Source organism: Engystomops pustulosus, chromosome 7, assembly GCF_040894005.1.
Source record: "Engystomops pustulosus chromosome 7, aEngPut4.maternal, whole genome shotgun sequence".
NCBI classification, from domain to species: Eukaryota; Metazoa; Chordata; class Amphibia; order Anura; family Leptodactylidae; genus Engystomops; species Engystomops pustulosus.
In genome coordinates this window covers 108,149,474-108,172,431 of record NC_092417.1, presented here as the reverse complement: position 1 = coordinate 108,172,431, position 22,958 = coordinate 108,149,474, and the positions used below count along the sequence as shown (strand labels likewise).

Genomic DNA, 22,958 nt, shown 5'->3' with positions numbered 1-22,958 from the left:
CCACACTTTGTTATTGTGCCCCGCTGTGGCCTAACATGTTGCTGCCAGCTCCAAAATTTGTCATTGTGCCACTCTGCGGCCTACTCATGCTACTGCCAACTGACCGCTGTCTCCCTGGAACACTCTGTGATTTCCTTACTGCCAACACCTTCTCCACTCTTTTGGGGAGTTTCTACATGTATCCCTATTTAACAGAACAGGTTCTGTCGTCATCTATGGAATCATCTGATGTCAGTGTAAAAAGAGTGCACTCTGATGTTATAGTGGGATCTTGGCCCTCAGCTCAGTCCTTCCGAGCTGGCACAGACGTTACCTTGTCAGGCTACGTTCTCCGCTTCCTTTATTTGGTCAAGTTGGCCCCTGTAAGTGCCCATGGAATTGAAGAGTGAAGCAATTCTAAGAGCATGTCATAATAAAACGCAGCATTGTTTGAAGACCAAACCCCGCTCCCTATGCATATTTGAGCATGGCACAACATTCTACAACACCTTACAGGCTCTCTGCAGCCAGGAAATACCTGGATTTTAATGTGATCCGTCATGATTCGATTCAGGTCGAATCAAACTTTTGAAAAATTCGCCGAACCTGGTCGAATCAAATTTTGACAAATTCGCCCATCTCTATTGAGCAGGCCCATCTAAATATGGGTTTTGGTGATTTTCCCAAAAATGTGAAAAATGCCACCCAAATTCTAAGCCTCATAACATTTGAGTAAAATACGTGGAATCTTAAAAAAACATGCAACATAAAGTAGACAGGGAAAAGTAAGTTATGAATTTATTTGGGTGCTATGACTTTCTGCTTTAAAAGTAGAGAATTTAGAACTTTGAAAATAAAGAATTTTTCCAAACTGTTGCCAAATTTCCATTTTCCAACACAAAAGATTTAATCCAAATTTTGAAACTAATTTGAAGTACAATGTGTCACGAAAAAACAATCTCAAATTCCCCTGGAAATCTTATAGTGTTCCAAAGCTATAAGCATTTATAGTGACACAGGGCAGATTTTAAAAATGGGGCTGCATCCTAGAAGCCAAAATAGGCTGAGTCCCGAAGGGGTTAAAATGATCAATAGCAATGTTCCCTATTTCTCATACGGAAAGTAAAATGGGATTTTAAACCACAAACTACAGAAAGCCCTCTTTTAAAAGAATCTTTCTATGTCGACAAGCAATACACACTAGAAAGTGCAACAATTGAAGTTTTACCTAAATACCACTAGTCTCCTGGTAGTGAAATATAATGCAAAGTTCAAAAACCTCACTCTAGCACCTATGCGATCTATATAATGTATGCACTGATTAATCCTGTGTTGAAAGCACGGAGAAAAAGGAACTGTGAATGCTGCATTGCCCTTGAATTGAATGGGAATGTGAAAAACTCCCCGTGCAAGTCTATAGAGACGCATCACACTCTGAGACACATGTAAGTGCAATGTCATTTTTACTGATCAATTGCCATAGAAAGATAGACCTCAGTCGTGAATCTTTTTCACAGTGTTTTATGCTAGTTGTCTATGTGTGAAAAACATAGCAAATACTGAACAAACATTTGCATGAAAAATTGAGACTCTGAACTAACTGAAAACTTGAACTTGAACTGAAAAATTGAACTCCAAAGAAAAATTTCCATTTTTCACTACCAAACCCTGATCAACTCTGATCAGAAACTCTTCAATGCAAGTGTGAAAGGGGCCACACTCTTAGCCTTTAACTGTGGTGGGGGCTTACATGGTACATACTGTGACCCATTTAGGGTTTACATAGAAACAAGAACTTACTTTTTGACTTCTTGTACGTAATCTGAATTCCTGTCGAAGAGGTGATTAAGAGAGTTTTTAATCGCCTCATGCTTGAAGGCAGAAGCAGTTCCAAACACTGTGACATTGGGAACAGTTGAGCAGAGTTGAGCCACTGCTTGTCCCTGGAAACATTACATAACACATTAGATTAGGAAGAGTTTGTATACACATACAGATTTGAAGAAAGATGTGAGACATATAAAAGACCTTCAAATGTCTACAGACTCTTCATTAGGTCTCTTCATGAAAGTTATGCTGTAGGCAGTGTCTCAGTTTTGATTGACCTTGACCTTGCAAGATGGACGGTAGCCAAGATTTCCATGCAGATTGCCATGCTCTAGTAGTAGTCAGTGCTGGCACAATATATAGCTTCAAAGTCTCTTTCTATTGGAAGCCAGTGTCTAGAACTGGAGCAGAACCTATTATGTAGATGCTGAATAATAATTTTCAGGGTGAGCTTCTTTTTAAAAGAACTCCAATATTGCAAAAAAAGTATTTTTTTTAAACTATAACTAACCTACCGTATATACTCCAGCATAAGCCAACCCGAGTATAAGGCCCATCAATTTTACCAAAAATAACTGGAAACCACCCCACAGATAATGAAATGCCCTAGAATAGCCCCCCCAAAAATGAAGTGTCTTGCAGCCTGCCTGTCAAGTATAGAAAGTAGCTTTCAGCTGTTTGACTTTTGGGGACTTTATTTGTGACTTTTGTTCAAGACCTCACGTCAGATGCATTAGAAAAGACACATCTAAGACATATCTGACCAGCTAAAAAGAAAAAAGGGAGGAGTACAAAGCCAAACTTAAGATACATGTACCCCATGTACCCTAGTTTGAAACTATTAAAGACAGTCATATAGAATGCTTAGTTTATCCTATAGTTTTATTCTTAATATGCATTCAGCAGGTTATCAAAAGGTAGGAGATGGATGAAATGTACTGCGGTTTCAGGATCAGATTACACAGAGTTGGTTTATTAACTGTTACTATGGAAATACATAGGTGGCATAAAATGTTAGAATATTTTATACTAGGCCTAATGCAAGGTTTTTCAATTTAGAAACACCATGAAGGGGTATCTAAGCAGTCTTACAACCACAATATGCATTATCAGTGAAATAAAAGTCTTTTGTAGTAGATTTTGCTGTAAGCTTTAAAAGCCAAGACTGGTTTAAAAAAGGAAATTAATAAAGAAAAGATGATCTCTTATAAGGCTTCATTTACATATTAAAGGAGATTCACAGTACATGGTACAAGCAGGGCTGTGGAGTCTAAAAGCCAAATCTCTGACTCTGACTCCTCAGTTTCCAGAACTTTGACTCCAGTTCCACCAAAATGTTCACCAACTCTGCGACTCTGACTCCATAGTCCTGTTTTCCTGGTCAATCTAGCAGTGCTTGAAGTTCCCTCCCAGTGCCTCATTCCTGTAACCTATAGCAGAGAAGCTTCACTCCTGAGCATGTACATAAAGTGCAGCACACATTCATCTCAACTTAAAAGGGGATCAGGTGTGTACAAGCCGCGCCAGCAGGCCATATGCAGCTGCACTTCCATAACTGATGTAACATTACTTATGGAAGCTTTATATGGTAAAGGAGGACGGGTAGCTCTCACTGCTCCCGGATACTCTCCTGGCACTCCACTCTGACTCCTGACAATGGTTGTATGTGAGCAAAGCTGAAGAGAGTGCCCGCGGGAAAGGACCGAGGAGTGGTAAGTACTTGTCAGTTGTACTGTACTACTCCCGGGTCCTCTTCTGCTCCTGGCGCAGTTATGCTCCGGATTCTGATGCCGCCACATAAGCCAGCACGGGACACAGAGAAAAGTGGCACATGTAGGAGAGAAGAAGCTTCAGTGTGGTGCAGGAAGGAGAAGATGAGCCAGGAGAGGATTCATTTATTTTTTTGGTCTGCTATGGGGTCTCCAGTATTATTAAATTTATGCTCTGGGGGTCTCCAGTATTATTGTCTGCTTTGGGGTCTACAAAATTTGTCTGCACCGGGGGGTCACCAGTATTATTGTCTGCTCTGGGGGTCTTCAGTATCAGTATTTGTCTGCCCTGGGGGTCTCCAGTATTGTAAGTAATAATTTGCCTGTACTTTGTGGCTAGGATGGGGTGGGGGTTGTTTTATTGTGGCTACTCTGAGGGGGCTGTGTACTATTGCAGCTACTCTGTGGGATCCTGTACTATTGTGGCTACTCTGGGAGACCCTTTACTATTGTGGCTACTCTGGGAGCTCCTATATTATTGTGATAACTCTGGGGGACTATGTACTATTGTGGCTACTCTGGGGGACTATGTACTGTTGCGGATACTCTGGGGGACTATGTTCTATTGTGGCTACACTGGGGGACCATGCTCTATTGTGGCTACTCTGGGGGACTATGTACTATTGTGGCTACTCTGGGGGACTATGTACTATTGCGGCTACTCTGAATGACTATGTAATTTTGTGGCTACTCTGGATGACTATGTACTTTTGTGGCTACTCTGGGTGACTATGTACTATTGTAGCTACCCTGGGGGTCCCTGTACTATTGTGGCTATTCTGGGGGACCCTGTACTATTGTGGCTACTCTTGAGGGCCTGTACTATTCTGGCTACTATGGTTGCCCTTAACTTTGTTAGCTACCCTGGGGCCCCTGTACTATGGCTACTATGTGGGACCCTGTACTATGCTTGCAATTCCGGGGTTTCCCCACTGTTAATTTACTGGCTACTGTGGGGGACCTATTTCTATATAATACTATACTGCCTTCTATATTGTTTACTGTTGGGGCTCTGTTACTATATTGGCTACTGCGAAGACACTATTATATTTGCAGCTGTGGGGCCTGTGACAATGCTGGATGCTGGGGGGGCACTGTGTCTATATTGGCTACTGGGAGGCATAATAGAGGTTCCTAGTGGAGCATGAGAACAAGCGGAGAACCTAAAATTTTATTTTGCTATATCTGCAGAGATGAGTCATGGCTGACATGGTCGCCAGGAGGTAGGAGAAGATGAAAGATACCCATCAAATTAAAGACGTCATCTGCGTGTCACCAGATTTACAGTAAGTGTTGGAGTTCCATAGAATCCTGTACCACTGCTGTCATTCAATAGGTAAGATCAATCAGTGGCACTACAAAAAGTCTCTATGTAGCTCACTACTAATTTCCAACTATGGTTACCATTTTCCTAATAACACGGCACTGGTTTATTTTTCATTGGTTTTCCTGGACTTTCTTGGTGCAAAAAAAGTCTCAAAAAAGTAGCATTGAGGTTTTGTGGAACTGGAGCAAAAAGTCTCACTTTATACCTCTTGATTAATCTGGCGTAAACAGAACTACTGCTAGTGCAATGCTGTGCAACACAGTGCAAAGCCAGATTTTTTGCAAAAGTCCCATATAAACTTACACAGTTACTCCAGTCCCCTACTGAAGTACTGCAAAGTATTGTATAAGTGATTAAGGTCTCCCCAGTGTAAGTCCCCTAGTGAAAAACTGTAAATACATAAATAAAATTGGTATTGTCACTTCTGTAGTGACCTTGGCCAAGCATCTATTACATTATTATACTCTTATTGTCAGGAATATAAAAATAAAAAAACTAACTTAAAATTGCAATTTTAGTGCTTCCTAGCTCCCAAAAACATGTAATAGAAAGCGATCAAAAAGTCAGATGTACCCTATAATACTACCCATCTAACCACTTCCTTTTCCCACAGTAAACAAGCCCTAACTACTCTCTTTTTGATTGAGGAATAAAAAAGTTATAGCTCTCAGAATATGGCGACACTTTTTTTTTTGCTAAAGTAGTAAAATATAAGAAAACCTGTAGATTTTTGGTATCTCCTTAACGATACGAACCTATTGAATAATTATATCATGTTTAAATTAAAAAACAAGCGGCAAAACAGCTGTTTTATTCTGTATGTTTGCAGGAAAGGGTTAATAAATTTGAATCATCATGCTATTTTTACCATGAAAAATAAACCGATTGGAAAATACAAATCTTCCTGAAAAAATAAGCCCTTATATGCCCCGGTCAGATCAAAAATTAAAAAGTTATATCTTTTGAAATTCGAGCAGGAAAAAAACATAAAAAGGTCTGTGTCCTGAAGGTGTTAAATGCTGTTGGGGTTTTTTATCTTATACTTTTCCCTTTTTTACTTATATTTACAACATTTTTGGCATATTTGCTTATTTGAACCAAATTTTGCTCCTTTTCCAATCAACCGGCAAAGTTAGAGGCATAAGAATTCTTCAATGTTGCGTGTTACACCTAATATATCTTTAAAATCCAGATGTCGATGTATGAAAATGGTGCAATTTTGGCAAAAATTGCTTTTAAAAAGTTGCAAATAAACTCCAGTCCGGATCATGCGTAGGAAAAACTTTAGAAGAGATTGCAGAAAAGCGTACAAGTTTTGTGGGTCTTTTAAATAAAAAGTTGCAGAAAACCCCACAGAAGTCCAAAACCCGGAAAAAACAAATTTAACCCCCATTGTGTTTAATAGAATGCTATGTCATTTGCGTGTTTAATAGTTCAGTTAGGAGTAGTATAGTATTCTAACTAGTTACTTGAAGGGTGGCCTCAAAAAACATTTTCTCTGATGAGCCCAAGCTACTCCAGTCTGACACTGCCGATTCCCTATATCTGATTTTCACTTCCCCTTCTTTAAGCATGATCTGAAAAGCTTTATTACCTTGACATACAGAATGACATTGTGCTCCCCACAATAAATGACCTTGTAAACCTTATTACGAGTTTCATAGATGAGAAGAATGAGAATACATTGCAAAGAAATAACATCAGCCATTTCTCGCAGACTTAGATGAAGGTAATTGCTTTATAGCTCTGAAGTATTTTTACATTTATGCTGAATAGTTTTGATTCCTGCTGAATGAAGAATAAGTCATCAGCTGTAGTCACAGAAGTCATTTCCAATGATTGCTTTGTTAATTCACATTTTATACTCCCATAAAAACAAAGATTACAGTTAGTCTTTAATACTATAGCTGTATTTCTGTTTTAAAAGAGACCTCTCACCATAAAAATGAGTTTCATCCAGTGAACAATTCTTGAACATGGATTATTTTCGAATTATAATATATTTTGAGTTTCTTCTATTATTTCTTCTATTAATGTATGGATAAACTGATAACTGGGCAGGCTTGGACTATCCCACAAACATGGGCACTGTGTATAACACAACAGATTAGAGGGGCACTATGTATAAAATAACAGATTAAAGGATCACTTTGTATAAGATACAGGCAGTCCCCGGGTTACATACAAGATAGGGTCTGGAGGTTTGTTCTTAAGTTGAATTTGCATGTAAGTCGAAACTGTATATTTTATAATTGAAGTTCTAGACAAATTTTTTTCTTTTGCCCCAGTGACAATTGGAGTTTCAAAATTTTTGCTGTAATTGGACCCAGGATTATCAATAAAACTTCATTACAGACACCTTACAGCTGATCATTGCAGTCTGGAACTATAATAAAGCACCCAGAGAGCTTCACCAGAGGTCACAGTGGGCAGAGGGGTCCGTCTGTAACTATGGGTTGTCTGTAAGTCGGGTGTCCTTAAGTAGGGGACCGCCTGTAATTGATTAGAGGGAACTATGTACAAGATAATTGACTAGAGGGGCACTATGTATAAGATAACTGATAGAGGGGCTCTATGTTCAAGATAATTGATTAGTGGGTACTAAGTATAAGATAACTGATTAGAGAGCTATATATAAGATAACTAATTAGAGTGGCACTATGTATAAGATAACTAATTAGAGTGGCACTATGTATAAGATAACTAATCAGAGGGGCACCAAGTATAAGATAACTGATAAGAGTAGCACTATGTATAAGATAATATACTAGAAGAGCACTATGTAGAAGATGACTGATTAGCAGGGCACCATGTATAAGGTAACTGATTAGAGGGGCACTAGGTATTAGATAACTGATCAATGGGGAAATATGTATAAGACAATTGACTAGAGGGCGCTCACTATAAAAAAAAAAGATTAAAGGGGAACTATGTATAAGATAACTGGTTAAAGGGAACTATGTATAAGATAATTGATTAGAGGTGCACTATGTATAGGATAACTGATTATAGTGGCACTAAGTATTATATAATTGATTTGAGGGGTATTGTCACGATTACACCCACGATCCTCGGTACGGATTGAGGGTGTACCCGTGCCTGCTGCCGCGGTCCCCGCTCCCCCAGCTCTCACTTACCTCTCCAGGCTCCGGCCTGCACTCTTGCTCCCAGCGTGTAGGCCGCATGCTTCTTCCATGCAATCGCGTGCTCCTGCCACTGGAGGGGGCGCGCGCGGATTTCTCCCAGCCTTAAAGGGCCAGCGTCCTCCTTATTGGCTCTGGCATTCCAGGCTCGGCTATATAGCCTGGCGACTCCCAGCATCCCCTGCCGGATCTTCATGTCCTGTTACTGAAGAGAAAGCCCTCCGTGTTCCCGAGCGTTTCCAGACGCCTCTGTGGATTCTGTGATTCCCGTGTTCCGTGGTGTTCCCGTGTTCCTGGTTTCCTGTGTTCCCTTGTTCTGTGTTATCCTGTGGCGGTCCTGGTATCCAGTGGCGGTCCTGTTATCCTGTGGCGGTCCTGTTGTCCTGTGGCAGTCCTGGTATCCAGTGGCGGTCCTGGTATCCTGTGGCGGTCCTGGTATCCTGTGGCGCTCCGGTAATCCAGCAGCCATCCGAGGTCCTGCCAGCCATCCAAGGTCCTGCCTGCCATGCGAGGTCCTGCCTGCCTGCCTTCCCGTGGTCCTGCCTGCCTGCCTTCCGAGGTCCTGCCTGCCTTCCGAGGTCCTGCCTGCCTGCCTGCCGTGGTCCTGCTTGCCTGCCTTCCCGTGGTCCTGCCTGCCTTCCCGTGGTCCTGCCTGCCTTCCCGTGGTCCTGTCTGCCTTCCCGTGGTCCTGTCTGCCTTCCCGTGGTCCTGCCTGCCTGCCTTCCCGTGGTCCTGCCTGCCTTCCCGTGGCCCTGCCTGCCTGTGGTCCCCGTGTCCCTACCTTGGCTGCCACTGTGGGCCTAGTCGCACCCACGGAGCGACCTGGTGACTCTGGCGAAGACCAGGAGATCACTTAGACTCCGCTCCCGGGTACGGCTAAGGTTGTTATCTCCCGCGGTGGTCCAGGGAGTCCACTTACTTAGTCCTAAGGGACTATTCCCCTGAGACTGTGACAGGTATGATGTATAAAATATTTGATTAGGAGGCGCTACATATAAAAAATGATTACACATTACTAAATCTGAAATAAAAAGCAAGGAGAACTTTACATGGATTAAATAAATAATTCATAGGAGAGCTATAAATAAAATTAATAGGGGCCTGTTTCGTTTATTTGCATCACATGTGAAACACATTTCTTCGGGAACTCCTGGCTTATCAATTTTTAGCAGCTACCACCATCACTTAAAGGGAACCTGTCACCAGGAGACTCATTTTTAGCACTCCCCCAGTCCCCACAGAGCATAGTACATACACTGCCAAAGTGTTTTTGTATTAAAAATTGGTTTTACAGAAAAAAAGATATGTTATATTGTACCTTTCATTAGCATCTGCTGTGTGACTAGGCAGTTGCCAAATGGGAAGGGCTGGAAAGGAGCAGTCCCCCCCCACCCTTGGGGAACAGCTACTCCATGTGACCTTTTCAAATATATGAAAACACCCATCACTTGGATTAGCGACGCCCAGTGCTCCTCTACAGCAAATCCTGAGTGTGGGGAGTTATTCATATATTTGAAAAGGTCACATGTTTCCCAAGGGTGGGGGGGGACTGCTCCTTTCCAGACCCTCCCATTGGGCAACTGCCTAGTCACACAGCAGATGCTAATGAAAAGTACAATTTAACATATCTTTTTTTTTGTAAAACCAATTTTTTATACAAAAACAATATGGCAGTGTATGTACTATGCTCTGTGGGGACTGGGGGAGTGCTAAAAATGGTGACAGGTTCCCTTTAAGTCACTGGGGGAGATTTAACACTACTTTGTCTGGTTTGTTCAAATACTTTTTGAGACCTTTGCATCTCAGTTGAGACCTATTTGACTCAGTGGAGATAAATAAGTCTCAGCTGAGATAAAAAAAAGTCTCTAAAATAGTAGAAGAAACCAAATAGGTGATAACTCTCCCCCATCCTGCTGAGCTTCGGCAAAAATGTTTGTTTAATTAAAAGTAGCATTGTTCCATATACAGGCAGTCCCTGGGTTACGCACAAGACAGGTTCCATTGGTTTGTTCTTAAGTTCAATTTGTATATAAGTCGAAACCATATACTTTATAATTGTAACCCCAGCCAAATAGTTTTTGGTCTCTGTGACAACTGGATTTTAAACATGTTGGATTGTCATAAGAACAAGTATTAACAAGAAAACTTAATTACAGCTTTTAATTATAGCTTTTATAGCTGGTTATTCTAGCCTAAGGCAAAAGTACAGTACATTACCAGAGGTCCGTTTGTAACAAGGGGTCGTCTGTAAGTCGGGTGTTCTTAAGTAGGGAACCGCCTGCGGCAATGTGCAAATAGATACCCTTACTAGCAACAGGCAAAGGTGAAATATATAGTGCTCGGTGCCAAACCACAGAATAAAGGCCCAAGTATTCCCATCTTCCCTTTATATCATATGAAATATTTGATAGTGTCAAATAGGTCATACAACTGGACAATGACATAGAGCTTCAAAATAGAAAATAATCAAGTTGTTACAATGGCCCAGTAGCAGTCAGGGCCAGCTTTTCAGTTCAATTCTTTCTTAAAATAAAAGTTATTTAACTTACCACTCCTCCACCAGCAGAGTGAACCAGCACTGACATGCCTTCTCTGAGATTTGCCACCTCAAAAAGCATCATGTAGGCTGTGACAAAGTTCATTGGAAAAGCAGCTGCTTCTGAGAAACTCATATCATCTGGGATTTTGTAGACAAATTCTGCAGGAGTGCAGGCCACTTCTGCCCAAGCATTGTAATTGACAAAGGCCATCACTCTGTCACCTATCTGCAATGCAAAAACATAAGAATAAAGGTCAGGTTGCAATGCACAAAACATAAGAATAAAGGTCAGGAATTCATGTAATACACTTATCATAAAGCAGTAATGTGAAATTGGGGGCATTAAAAACTTCCAAAACATTAGTCTGTACATACTATGGTAGTAGCGTTAGCCTGAGAGAAATTGCAAAGCCACAGGTTTGGACCAACGCTGTAAAAAAACTGAAAAGTCATAAAACCATTGAACCTCTTGTCCCCAAGCATATTCATGCAATATACTGTAAAAAATCCGGACATACCAATAAAGAGTTTTGTTAGCCCAATTTTTTATGATTTCTTGCTGTCTTTAATTTTTCAAAGGCTGTCGCCAAACCTCCAGAGCTATTACAATAGACAAATGATGATAAATCTAGCTTTGTTACAAGAGAACAGTCATGTCTGTCAGATCTATGGTAAATAAAGGAGGATGGTCGGCAGCAAGACGGATGGATACAATTACAGAGACCATGAACCTGCGCTATCCGTGTTCATGGATCCTGCAAAATGTGCCTCCAGAAAAGCGACAGACAATCTTTTTCCTATGGCCTTATTACTGCTAAGGACTGCTTGATAAGTGAAATATTTATTTTATAATTTGTTCTGTCGGTTAGGGAATTGCATACAATACATTTACCAAGCAAAAAGTTTAGAATGCAGTAATGAGTTTAAAATTTTAATTTGACATACCTATATAAAACCATATCTTATTGAACCACATTAAGGTATATATAATGTACTAAAAATAACTATTTCAAGCTAATTTGAAGGAAAAGGGGTTGAAAAACACAAATATTTAGTTTACATTTAAGCAATAAAAACATTTTAGAGTGTTTTTTTTTCACCATACTTTAGGCTGTGGGAGGATGAGGTTTCATTGGTACCAGTTGGTATTTTGGAGGGGGGGACTAAATGCCACAAACATAATTGGCTATGGCATCTATGAAGCGTGTCACGGTTTCCCCTGCGACCCAGATCCCGTGTTCCCCGGAGTGCCCCACTGCGCCCCCCGCCTAACCAGGTTCCAGCGGTGTCTCCCGCAGGTCCTTGCATGCGTCCCCACTGCCTAGGGCACGCGCAAGCAGACCCTGTTAAATTTAAAGGGCCAGCGCGCCGATAATTGGCGCTGGTCACTTGCCTTCCTGATGGGAACCTCTTCCTGTTCCCCCCGCCGGATCTATGTGGCTATGCCTTAGAGAAAGCTCCCCAGCGATATTCCTATGTGTTCCTGAGTCCTGTGTTTCTGCGTTCCTGTGTGTTCCTGCTCCTGTGTGTTTCCTGCTCCTGAGTTCCTGTGTTCCTGCGTTCCTGCATTCCTGTTTCCCGTGTTCCCGTTCCCGTCTGCCTGGACCTCCCATTGCTGACCTCGGATTGGACTTGACTTTGCATCTCTGCCGCCTGCCCTGACCCTGTGCCTAAACCTGACCACGAGTCTGTTTCCTGCTAAGGTACCTGCTAAGGCTAGTCGCACCTGTGGAACGACCTGGTGGTACACTACCGCAGCAAGTCCATCCCGCTTTGTGGTGGGCTCTGGTGAAGACCAGGTGCCACTTAGACTCCGGTCCCAGGTTTCGTATAGTACCACCTCCCGTGGTGCTGTGGATGGCATAGTTCCATGCAATGTAATTTGCTTGCATCCATAGGCAATTTAACTGTGTTATATATGCAGCCATGGAAAAGAAATCATTAGAAACTTTTGCTGCATTTTATGGCTGTCCGTATAACTTTTAACCACTTTTGGAAAATTGCACCACTGAGAAATCCTCAAATTTGTTCAGATGCAATTTTGCAAACTAAGGCCATGTTCTCATATTTTTTCCTTCCCAAAGATAAGTCTTACTCCCGTTAACCCAAACAAGACATATTTTTTTTCAGTTGTCATCAACATCAACATATAACACAGTAACTATAGCACAACCTCTGTCTATTGCATGATCTGACCTTGGGTATCTACTACTAGAAAGATCATGTAATGTTTCTTATTATAGACATTAAAATGTTTGCCAGTAGCCTTTAAAAATTTCTGAACTCATTGCTGATCTCTTCTGTCCTTGCTATTGTGTTAACACTAGCTTGAATGTTCCAGACCAAAAAAAGGCCATAGGGGCTCATTTACTAAGGGTAGCGCTGCTCACTTTGTCCGACTGTGCACCTTTTTCAGGACTAAAACGGCTTGCACAGGTATTTAAGAAGTGTCTGCACTGGGATTGTGTCGCGCGCGATCCTTTTGTGGCGCAGCGGCACCAGCTTCAAGGGAGTGTGCCGACTGTCTGACTGATTCGTGGGATTTAACTTTTAAATTGTGTCGCAAGCCCTAGCCCTAAAATGCAGCACTAAAAAGATGGTGAACTCTGTTGTCTGCTGGCCCCTCTGACTCCCTGCTGGAATCTGGTTCTATGCCAGGTAAGATAACTATCATTTTATGGGGATGTGAGGGAAACATTTTTCTAAAAGAAAGATTGCATTGAGTTAATAGAGCTCTATGGAAACATGTCACTAGCTATATGTGGGCACAGGTTCCCTTTAAGGAAAGGCGTTTGATAAGAAGCACCTGGCTGCTTATTACATCTTAATTCCTATTGGAGCATATAGGCTGTACTTGACTGCTTCTGTTTTTTGGCCTAGTTTTCATTAAAGAAAATCTGCCATCAAAATCATGCAAGATTTTCTGTTATCCATGGCCTCCTTCCTTCTAAAATCAACTTTTAAAATTATGCTAATTAACCTGTGATCTGGCTTTATAGGCTGTCATACTGTCTCACCCTCCTTCCTGCTCCCTCAGCAGTTGTGCAGTGAGTATTCCCTGCTTTTAGTGCATGGAGCATGGGGGAGGGTGAGACAGTGTAAAAGCCTGTAAAGCCAGATCACAGTTGGGCTAGGTTAGTCTTTCAGGATCATTAGCATACTTTTTAAAGTTGATCTTAGAAGGAAGGTGGCCATGGATAACAAACATGAGCAGCTTACCAGAGTCACATGCCTGGATCAACAAGTAAGTGTCCCAGGTTTATCATGCTTGATTTTGATGGTAGATTACCTTTAAATAAATCTTAACACTGTTTATGTAGTCATATATTGATTATCTGAGGCTGTATTTTAAGCCCTTCTAAGGGCCATGGTTTCCGGTGTCATTGTAAAGATGACAATGTTTATAGCTGCAAAAAGTGACTGTTAGGCTTACTTGCTGACTCATTTCGCACCCTACATGTGGGTGCTTTTAATTTAGTGATGTAAAAACTGGTGACAGTGTCCTTGTTAAACAACTTTTCCTACATATTTTTTTAAAAAGGTTGTCCAAGGTTAGAAAACAAATTCTAGAAATACTAGAACTGTTGTCAATAGGCCTCAACAGATATAACCACCAAGCCCTTTCAAGTAATATGGAATGAGGTTCTCAACTCCAGAAAATCCTTTCAAAATACTTTATACTGTATATAAAGCTGTAAGACTTCACAGAAAGCAATTGCTTTTAAGGGAAGCAGTGTAAGAATATTCAGTTTCATCTTCTGACATTTCAGTTTGAGGATAAACGATAGACACAATAAACAATACCAGATGCATTGGTTTAATGTTTACAAATGTAATATATTTTTTCTCCTTGAATGGGAAAAGTATGCCAGGCTTTGTGGATTCAGCAATCGTGGCTCCCAAGTGGTGCAGGAGAATGGATTGGAGAAGGGAGCCGCATTCATTGCCTCTCTCTTGAGATGTCGTAAATACATTTTGCAGTCACTAAGCCATTACTAGATTCTTACTGTTACCTGCAGGGATGGATATAAATACACAAAGGACTGTGCACTGCTTTTATGTAACACTGTACAATAATTTTAGTTAAGCTGGCATGTGGCACAGTTTTCATACAGTCTTGAAGGTGAAGCCTCATTTAGGAATGTATGAAAATCTTTCTAGAGCAAAATTAGGTTTTTCATATGGCAATTCTCAATGTATTCTTATATGTGTTTTTTATAAAGCACTGCAGGTAATGTTCCTCACCTATTATGGTAAAAGTTTATTCTATTTATGGGGTCTCATACAAATTACTAGAAACTTACAATCCTCTGCTGCATTAAAATCCCTCAAACTTATACGCACACATGTACACACTGATAAATATTTATACACTTACATATATCCGTACAGGTAGCTACTGATCATATGGGGGAAGCACATGGCAACAATTAGAGATGAAAAAAAACCTTGTCCTGTCATTCTGCTGTCCCCTTCCTCGACATTTCTTCTCTTACCTTAGTTGCCATTGTATTGCAACATCCCCCACCGAGGCTAGCCTTTTCTCGGGGCCTGGAGACAGCCTGGGCCCGCAGTACCTGAGTGGCTGGCGATTGCGGCCTAAGCACGCTTGTGTCACGGTGCTTGGTATGGGGAACCGGAGGGCTGTCCTACAGCCTGGCAGGTCTCCAGTAGGGTGGTGTTGGCAAGAAATGATGAGGGAGAGGCTGCTATAGCGGATCTCCCTGGGGCAACCCTTTGGTGTCTAGAGTATGAGTCTCTGTGTGGTGGACAGGGTGCCCGTGATGGTGGCAGCTGTAGTAGCAGGGACCAGACGGAGGCAGAGGTTGAACAAAAACAACTTACAGTTCTTTATTGGAACCGACAGGAACCGCAGCAACGTGCCTTTAACAGAGTGATGGAGTACTGAGATGCTTTTGGAGGAAGCCACAGGAGGGATTCTCACCAGCCTGGATGCAGGGGCAGGCTGGGAGGTAGCTGTGTCCTAATAGGAAGCTTCAGCTCGTCCTGGAGTGCTTCAGGTATCACCCTGGAAGGTAGGATGATACCCCTTTCCTCACTATACTAGCTAATCTATTAGCTCCACTCTTCAGTGACAGGGGCTAAGCTCTTCCTGCTCTTATCTGGTATGCTGGCTGACTAGATCTCTAGCTGGTGTCCTGCAGACCCTCAGGTCTGACCAGGACTGGTCTCTTCTCCCTTCTGGGAGAGACTGCTCTCCTCTCTCTCCTGAGAGAGACTCCTCTAGAACATTCCTGGCCAGGGGTTTTATTATCTCCCCTTGGTCAGGTGGTGGCAGCTCCTCCAATCACATCTCAGCTTACAGAGGACAGGATATAATACAAGACATTGGATGATAGGTTTATACACATCTTGCATCATACACAAAGTTAACTTTTGCCTTGCCAGGCAGGATTAACCACTGCAATGTCCCCTGTGTGATGTGATGACATGCTGTGGGGCTTATTCGCAAGCACTCCTTCGCCATTGCATCGGCGAGGGTGTTGCATACCCCCGGGGCAATTGAAAGAGCCGCCCTCGGCTCGACTACAGATGGTTTGAGGGCGCAGAGGTGGATAGGGGCACTTCGGGGAAGTGCAGGCTATGTGAGGTGTAGGGACAAACCGCCCATGGTCCTGGAGACAGGCACCTGGGTTGGTGTCGGACTAAGACAAAACATGTAAGTGCTTGACAGTTGGTCGCTGACGCCATTAAACCGAACTGTACAGTAGGAAAGGTGTGGTGTCATGTCCTGTAATCCACTCCTTGCACCAAGGCCTGTATATTTGTTATGTAAACACTTCTTCCCTGGCGACAAATATATAATGTGTATATCTGCATTGCATTAGCATATGCGACACGAGTACCTCCTGACTGGCATCCTTACCCATAGTATGAGTGGCATCCAGGTGCTAACTCTGTAACACCCCCGGTCCCCAAAGGACCCGCAGTTTACGGACTACCCCCATGTGCAAACCTCGGTTTGGGGGATAAGGTAGCGGTCAGTGTTTCACAGAAAGACGGTCCGACACAGCCACACTACAACCTGTAAAGCCTATGAAAGGGTTAATGCAGACTACTGACATATATTATGACAGTGTGCAAACAGTAGGTAAATGCACATTGGCTTAGGAGCCCAATGGGTACACATCTTGAGCGTTACAAACGTTACATAAGTAGGCTACTCAGGGTAGCGGGATAAAATGTCTCTTTACCTGAAAAGGAAAAGGCATAAAAGTGCAGGCATAATGTCCATACCTAAAAGGAAGGCATTAAGTGCAATATAAGAAGTCAATAGCAATAGCAACTTTTCCCTGGAGTTGGCAAAAGTCTCACAGAAGGTCTTTAATGGCAAAGTCCATCTTCTGGGCACAGCCCTTGATGTGGGGAAAAGTGCAATAAAGAAGCAAAGGGTCTCCTCTATGTGTAGAGGGACAGAGTCCTTTGGTAGGAATCTCTGCTGTGGCAGAGGAAGGGGTGCTATCATAGCACATAATAGTGGAAAATCTCTTCACTGAGATAAATAAGGGTAAGAGTCTCAGGACAGCTTCTGGCTCTATAGGGTAGGGCAGAAATAAATATACATATGTACCCAGTACCTGAAGAAGGCTTTCAGCCCATCAGGGGTTACTCGGCATCGCTGGGTTCAGCAGAGACAGGATCCGGCTCCAGCAGGGAATCCTGTACATCCTCAGCGGGAGTAGGTTCCGGCTGGGGACACCCGGTGGCAGTAGCGGGTACTGCAGGTGCAGCAACATCCTCCTGACTTTCAGGGGGAGGAGCGCTGTCGCCCGGGATGTCGGCTGTTCCAGCCGGGGGCTCAACTGAGCCAGGGACCACAGAGGGGTCCAGCAGTAAATAAATAGGGGCCTGCGGCAGCGCCGTGGCTCCCTCTAGCTCTGGTTCTTCTGGGGCCGGGTCATCACCCCATTGGTAACCGGCAAGTGGAGAAGTAGACCTCGTCGGAACCTCCGGACAAGGTTCAGTAGCCTGGATGTCTTCTCCCACAGAAGAACTACGGGACCTGGCAAGGCTCCCGGCAGGGGAGACAGCGGGAGTGGCGCCCTGGATCATGCCCGGCCCATGGATGGCAATGGGGCCCGTACTCACGATTACCGTGGACGGAGCATTCACGTGGGTCACCGCCCGGGGACTCGCAGCCGAGGAAGAGGAAGTGTTCGGGGATTCCGGCCACTCGTCGTCCTCATGCAGCTCGTCATACGGTGGATAGCGGTCCTCATCGGAGTCGGGGATCCGGATCACACCAGCCGCCCATGGTCCTCGGGGACCCTCCTGCAGGGAGAACTCAATACACTCTCCTGGCTTCAGGTTGTGCAGGCTCTCTGGCAAGTCAGGCCTCTTAACAGACCGGCGGGGAATAAATACCTCCCGTCCGGTGTAGTCTTGGGTGGCGAAGCCATAGCCGCGCTGTTTGTCGAAGAACCGGACCATGCCGGTGGTGCGGTTCTTTCCCACCCAGGCTCCAGCTGCAGACCGGCCGGCCATGTAACGCTGGGCCTCCTTCTCGCGGCGTCGCTGTTCGGATACAGCGTCTCGGAGTCTCTGGCGGACGGCCTCACCTCGGCCTTGAGGCTTCGGAGGTGCCGGTGCTGGGGCTCGTGGCTCCGTTGCAGGCTCGGATCTCCGTGTTGGTCGGGCAGGTGCCGGAACAGGAGCAGGAGCAGCCGGAGGATCCGGAACCGTCTCAGCAGGGCTAGCAGGCCGAACAGGGATAGTAGGCCTCGTAGCAGGTGGCACAGCAGCAGTAGGCCCAGACAGGAGTCGGGGCCTCCCCACGTGGCGCCTCCACGTGGGCCCGCGGTACCGGCATGGTAACCGGGAGAGGCACGAGGAACCGCCCGGGATGTAGTTGGTACTCCGTCACTGTCTGGACATACCTCCTGGTGACGAAGGCTCGGGTCAGTCCTCGATGCAGCCGGTGCCCAGCAAAGGGCCTCCGGACCGGCTGCGCAGAGACCACAACCATGGTCTCTAAGACTTCATAAAATTCTGGACGCTCCACAGGAGGGAATGGCGGAGGACCCCACATGGTGCTGACCTCACAGTCCAAGATCCGCATGAGTTCTGGCATTTTGTTGAGGCGGGGCAGGAAGTCCGCGTCGCGCCAGAGGGAGGAGTTCAAGTCCTTCCCGCCAAGAGCTGTGGCGGGCTCTAATTTTTCCTGCACCACAGGCGGGGTTCGCGCCCTTCGCGCGTGGGTGGAGCTTGGTGTGTCGTCTGGGTTTCCCGCCAGTGAAGATTTTGGCGGGCTGGAATTACTTGCTGCGCCACAGTTTCTGAGGTAAAATCTTTAGGCGCGGCAGCGCCGGATGTAGCAGAGCTGGTACAGTTCTTGCAGGGATTAACCTCTTGAGTGCTGGAGCGGCGCTCGACAGCACGTGGCAGCATTAACACAGTTCAATCCAGAAACACACAATCACTTGGGCCTAAACCCGAATGGCAGCAGGGTTAGGCAGCACAGTCTTTAATAAAGGAAAGTCTTTAATGCCGTAATAAGGCACAGAAGTATTAATCCTGTTCGTGACGCCACTTGCAACATCCCCCACCGGGCCTAGCCTTTTCTCGGGGCCTGGATCAGCCTGGGCCCGCAGTACCTGAGTGGCTGGCGATTGCGGCCTAAGCACGCTTGTGTCACGGTGCTTGGTATGGGGAACCGGAGGGCTGTCCTACAGCCTGGCAGGTCTCCAGTAGGGTGGTGTTGGCAAGAAATGATGAGGGAGAGGCTGCTATAGCGGATCTCCCTGGGGCAACCCTTTGGTGTCTAGAGTATGAGTCTCTGTGTGGTGGACAGGGTGCCCGTGATGGTGGCAGCTGTAGTAGCAGGGACCAGACGGAGGCAGAGGTTGAACAAAAACAACTTACAGTTCTTTATTGGAACCGACAGGAACCGCAGCAACGTGCCTTTAACAGAGTGATGGAGTACTGAGATGCTTTTGGAGGAAGCCACAGGAGGGATTCTCACCAGCCTGGATGCAGGGGCAGGCTGGGAGGTAGCTGTGTCCTAATAGGAAGCTTCAGCTCGTCCTGGAGTGCTTCAGGTATCACCCTGGAAGGTAGGATGATACCCCTTTCCTCACTATACTAGCTAATCTATTAGCTCCACTCTTCAGTGACAGGGGCTAAGCTCTTCCTGCTCTTATCTGGTATGCTGGCTGACTAGATCTCTAGCTGGTGTCCTGCAGACCCTCAGGTCTGACCAGGACTGGTCTCTTCTCCCTTCTGGGAGAGACTGCTCTCCTCTCTCTCCTGAGAGAGACTCCTCTAGAACATTCCTGGCCAGGGGTTTTATTATCTCCCCTTGGTCAGGTGGTGGCAGCTCCTCCAATCACATCTCAGCTTACAGAGGACAGGATATAATACAAGACATTGGATGATAGGTTTATACACATCTTGCATCATACACAAAGTTAACTTTTGCCTTGCCAGGCAGGATTAACCACTGCAATGTCCCCTGTGTGATGTGATGACATGCTGTGGGGCTTATTCGCAAGCACTCCTTCGCCATTGCATCGGCGAGGGTGTTGCAGTATACTGTGGAAGATGTGCACTGTAATATACATAATGGGGCAGATTTATCAAGCTGTCTGAAAGTCAGAATATTTCTAGTTTCCCATGGCAACCAATCACAGCTCCCCTTTAAAATATTCATGAGCACTGGTAATCACAGCTGTGATTGGTTGCCATGGGCAATTAGAAATATTCTGACTTTCAGACAGCTTGATAAATATGCCCCAATATGTATATAATGGTGCAACATTCTTCATTCTTTAGTGTGTAACATCAGATGCTTGGGCCCCGCCAACAATGTGAGCCCCAAAGCAGCTGCTATGGCTGCTACCACTGTAGTTACCCCCGGCGCTGAATGGGTAAATACTATGAAGTAAATTTAAGAAACACTGCATGCAGCAAATGGAGTTGAGGCATTTTTAAAGGGGAGATTTACATTACCGTGAAGCCCTCGATGGTGAGAGCAATCTTTTCTTTTCCATTCCTAGATTATGTACTCTCTAAGGCTACCTGCATGCGAGAAGGAAATCAGGATGTGTGCTAGTTGTATATTCACTTCTCTGCGTTCATACACATGGAGATATTTCAATATATTCATTGCTTCTCACTAACTTTCTGCATTTGATAAAAATGAAGTCTGACAATTGCTTAAATAATCTTCCATGCATGGCAGACTATTGGAAAACTGTATGTGAGTTTCTTCTGAATGACCAGCCATCGAATGTGGCCCTGCTAGGACACAGGTGGGTAAAAGGGGAGCTCATTCATTTTGATTGAAGCAAAGGAGGCTTTATTGTGCAGCGGATTATGGCATTGTGTTACGAGCCGCTGAAATGATCATTAAGCTCCTTCCTCTTGTTTCCCCTGTAGTGAAAAGGTCAAATATGGCTCTCGGTCACGTTTTTAATTACCATCCCACAGTGAGGGCCAGCTATTCATTTTACCAACCACAGTTGCCATGGAGAAGGCAGCCATGTCATATCACAGTAACAAGTAAACTTCAATTGAAACAAAAAAACAAGCCTTTTTCCTTTGTCTAAGAGTTTATTTAAGAGTAAAGTCCAACCTCATATAGACTATATCAAACTGTAAGAAGCACCTCAATAAAGAGCAATATAGCCAGAGAGCTGAACTCTACACATGCAACTTTACAATGGAGTATATTTCATATATAATTGCACATGTGCTACACCCCTGCCAACGTATAGGCAAGGGAATAGTTGTGAAAAGGGCACTCTACCTGTCAGGATCCATCTGGTGAGCTTGCACAACTCACCCAAGGGATAATTCAGGGAGAGCTCAGGTAATCTGCAGCTGTAGCCTCTACCTGGAAAGGGAATATGTGGCTGTATTGTAAACTGGAGTGCCATTGGAGAAGTGCTACCACCTGACCAGGGGGAGTATAAAAGCCCTGTGCAGTGAAAGCACAAGGTCTTTCCACAGAGTAGAGAGTCAGATCTGCTGTCAGAGTGAACAGAGAGACAGTATGTGCAGCACACCTTTAGTGATGTCACAGAAACCTATTCCAGGAACTGAGTCAGGAGAGTCTCACATAGAGCTGCAGCTTCCACAGTTTGGACACAGCTCTATCTCCATTATACCAGCTTGCATATACCATCAAGCTGGTGTCTTATCCTGTGGACCACTCTCCACGATCACTCCAGTACCAAAATCCAAATCTGCTGTTTGACCTGTTGCCTGCTACCTGTTGTTCAATAAAGAACCGTGAGTTGATTTGCACAATGTTGCCTCCATCTGATCCCTGGATACAGCTATATACCACCACTGGCTTCTCCATCCATTACCAAAGGACTCATCTTATAGACATTCAGTGGTTGTCCCAGGGAGAAACCAGTACTTCAGCCTCTCCCTCCATATTTCTTGCACACACCGCCTGCTGGAGACCTTCCAGGCAGTAGGACAGTCCTCCGGGCCCCAAACCAGGCGCCGTGACAACACCATGCCCTAGGCCGTAATAGCCAGCCATTCCAGTATTCTGGGCTCTGACTGCCTCCAGGCCCCCGAGAAACGGCTAGGCTCTGTGGGGGATGTTGCACATGCACTCTAATAATTATAGGTTAACATGCAAATATGTTTTCCAGGGGGGGAAAGGAAAACTAAGCCTCCAGTTGTACCTCTACATTAATGTTTGACTTACAAGAAGACAAAAGGACGCCCAACTATAGACAGTTACGTCTCCATGTCCATGGAAGACCACAGAAATCTGCTTGTTTCTGATTCATGATGGACTTCAGCATCATCTTCTCGAGGTAGTAAACATGGAGAAGTTATGAAGTTATGGACGATAAATATATCATTTGTAAAACAGAGATATAAAATGGGATGCCATATATTGGGTCAAAAGGACAAGGACATTTCATTTCTTGGCCAGTGTATCCGTAACTTAAGTACTTAGGTATAGAAGTCACAGTAGCCAGGGCAAACTTCAAAGTGAGGATTTTACAACCTTTACTCTAAAGCAGGGGTAGGGGTAACCTATGGCTCAGGAGCGAGATGTGGCTCTTTTAATGACTGCATCTGGATTTCAGACAATCTTGAATAAATAGTGCCACTGTTGTTGCTTAGGTGACAGTACCTGGGTGTTGGACACTGACATTCACCCTAAGCAATGATGGTGGCGGCGGACCTGGGTCATAGAGGAGAGTGGGGAAGCAACAAGGATCCAGCTGCAGGAAACACAGGTAGGTGAGCATTAATATACATTTTTTTTTTGCTGTTGCTACCTATCCACTGGGGGGCATGTGCTGTTGCTACCTATCTACTGGGGGGCATGTGCTGTGGATACCTCTCTACTGGGTGGCATGTGCTGTGGTTACCTATCTACT

General features: G+C 44.5%; 1 protein-coding gene across 2 annotated transcripts in view; it reads right to left on the bottom strand.

Annotated features, from left to right (window-relative positions):
- The window catches only part of VAT1L (vesicle amine transport 1 like), an 82,970-nt gene that overhangs the window by 24,175 nt on the left and 35,837 nt on the right, over positions 1-22,958 (bottom strand). For both annotated transcript variants that reach the window (XM_072117496.1, XM_072117497.1), the window contains 2 exons: positions 10,595-10,810; positions 1,780-1,922 (listed from right to left, as the gene is read on the bottom strand). In XM_072117496.1, coding sequence (XP_071973597.1) covers positions 1,780-1,922; positions 10,595-10,810 — 359 coding nt within the window. The remainder of the gene's footprint in view (positions 1-1,779; positions 1,923-10,594; positions 10,811-22,958) is intronic.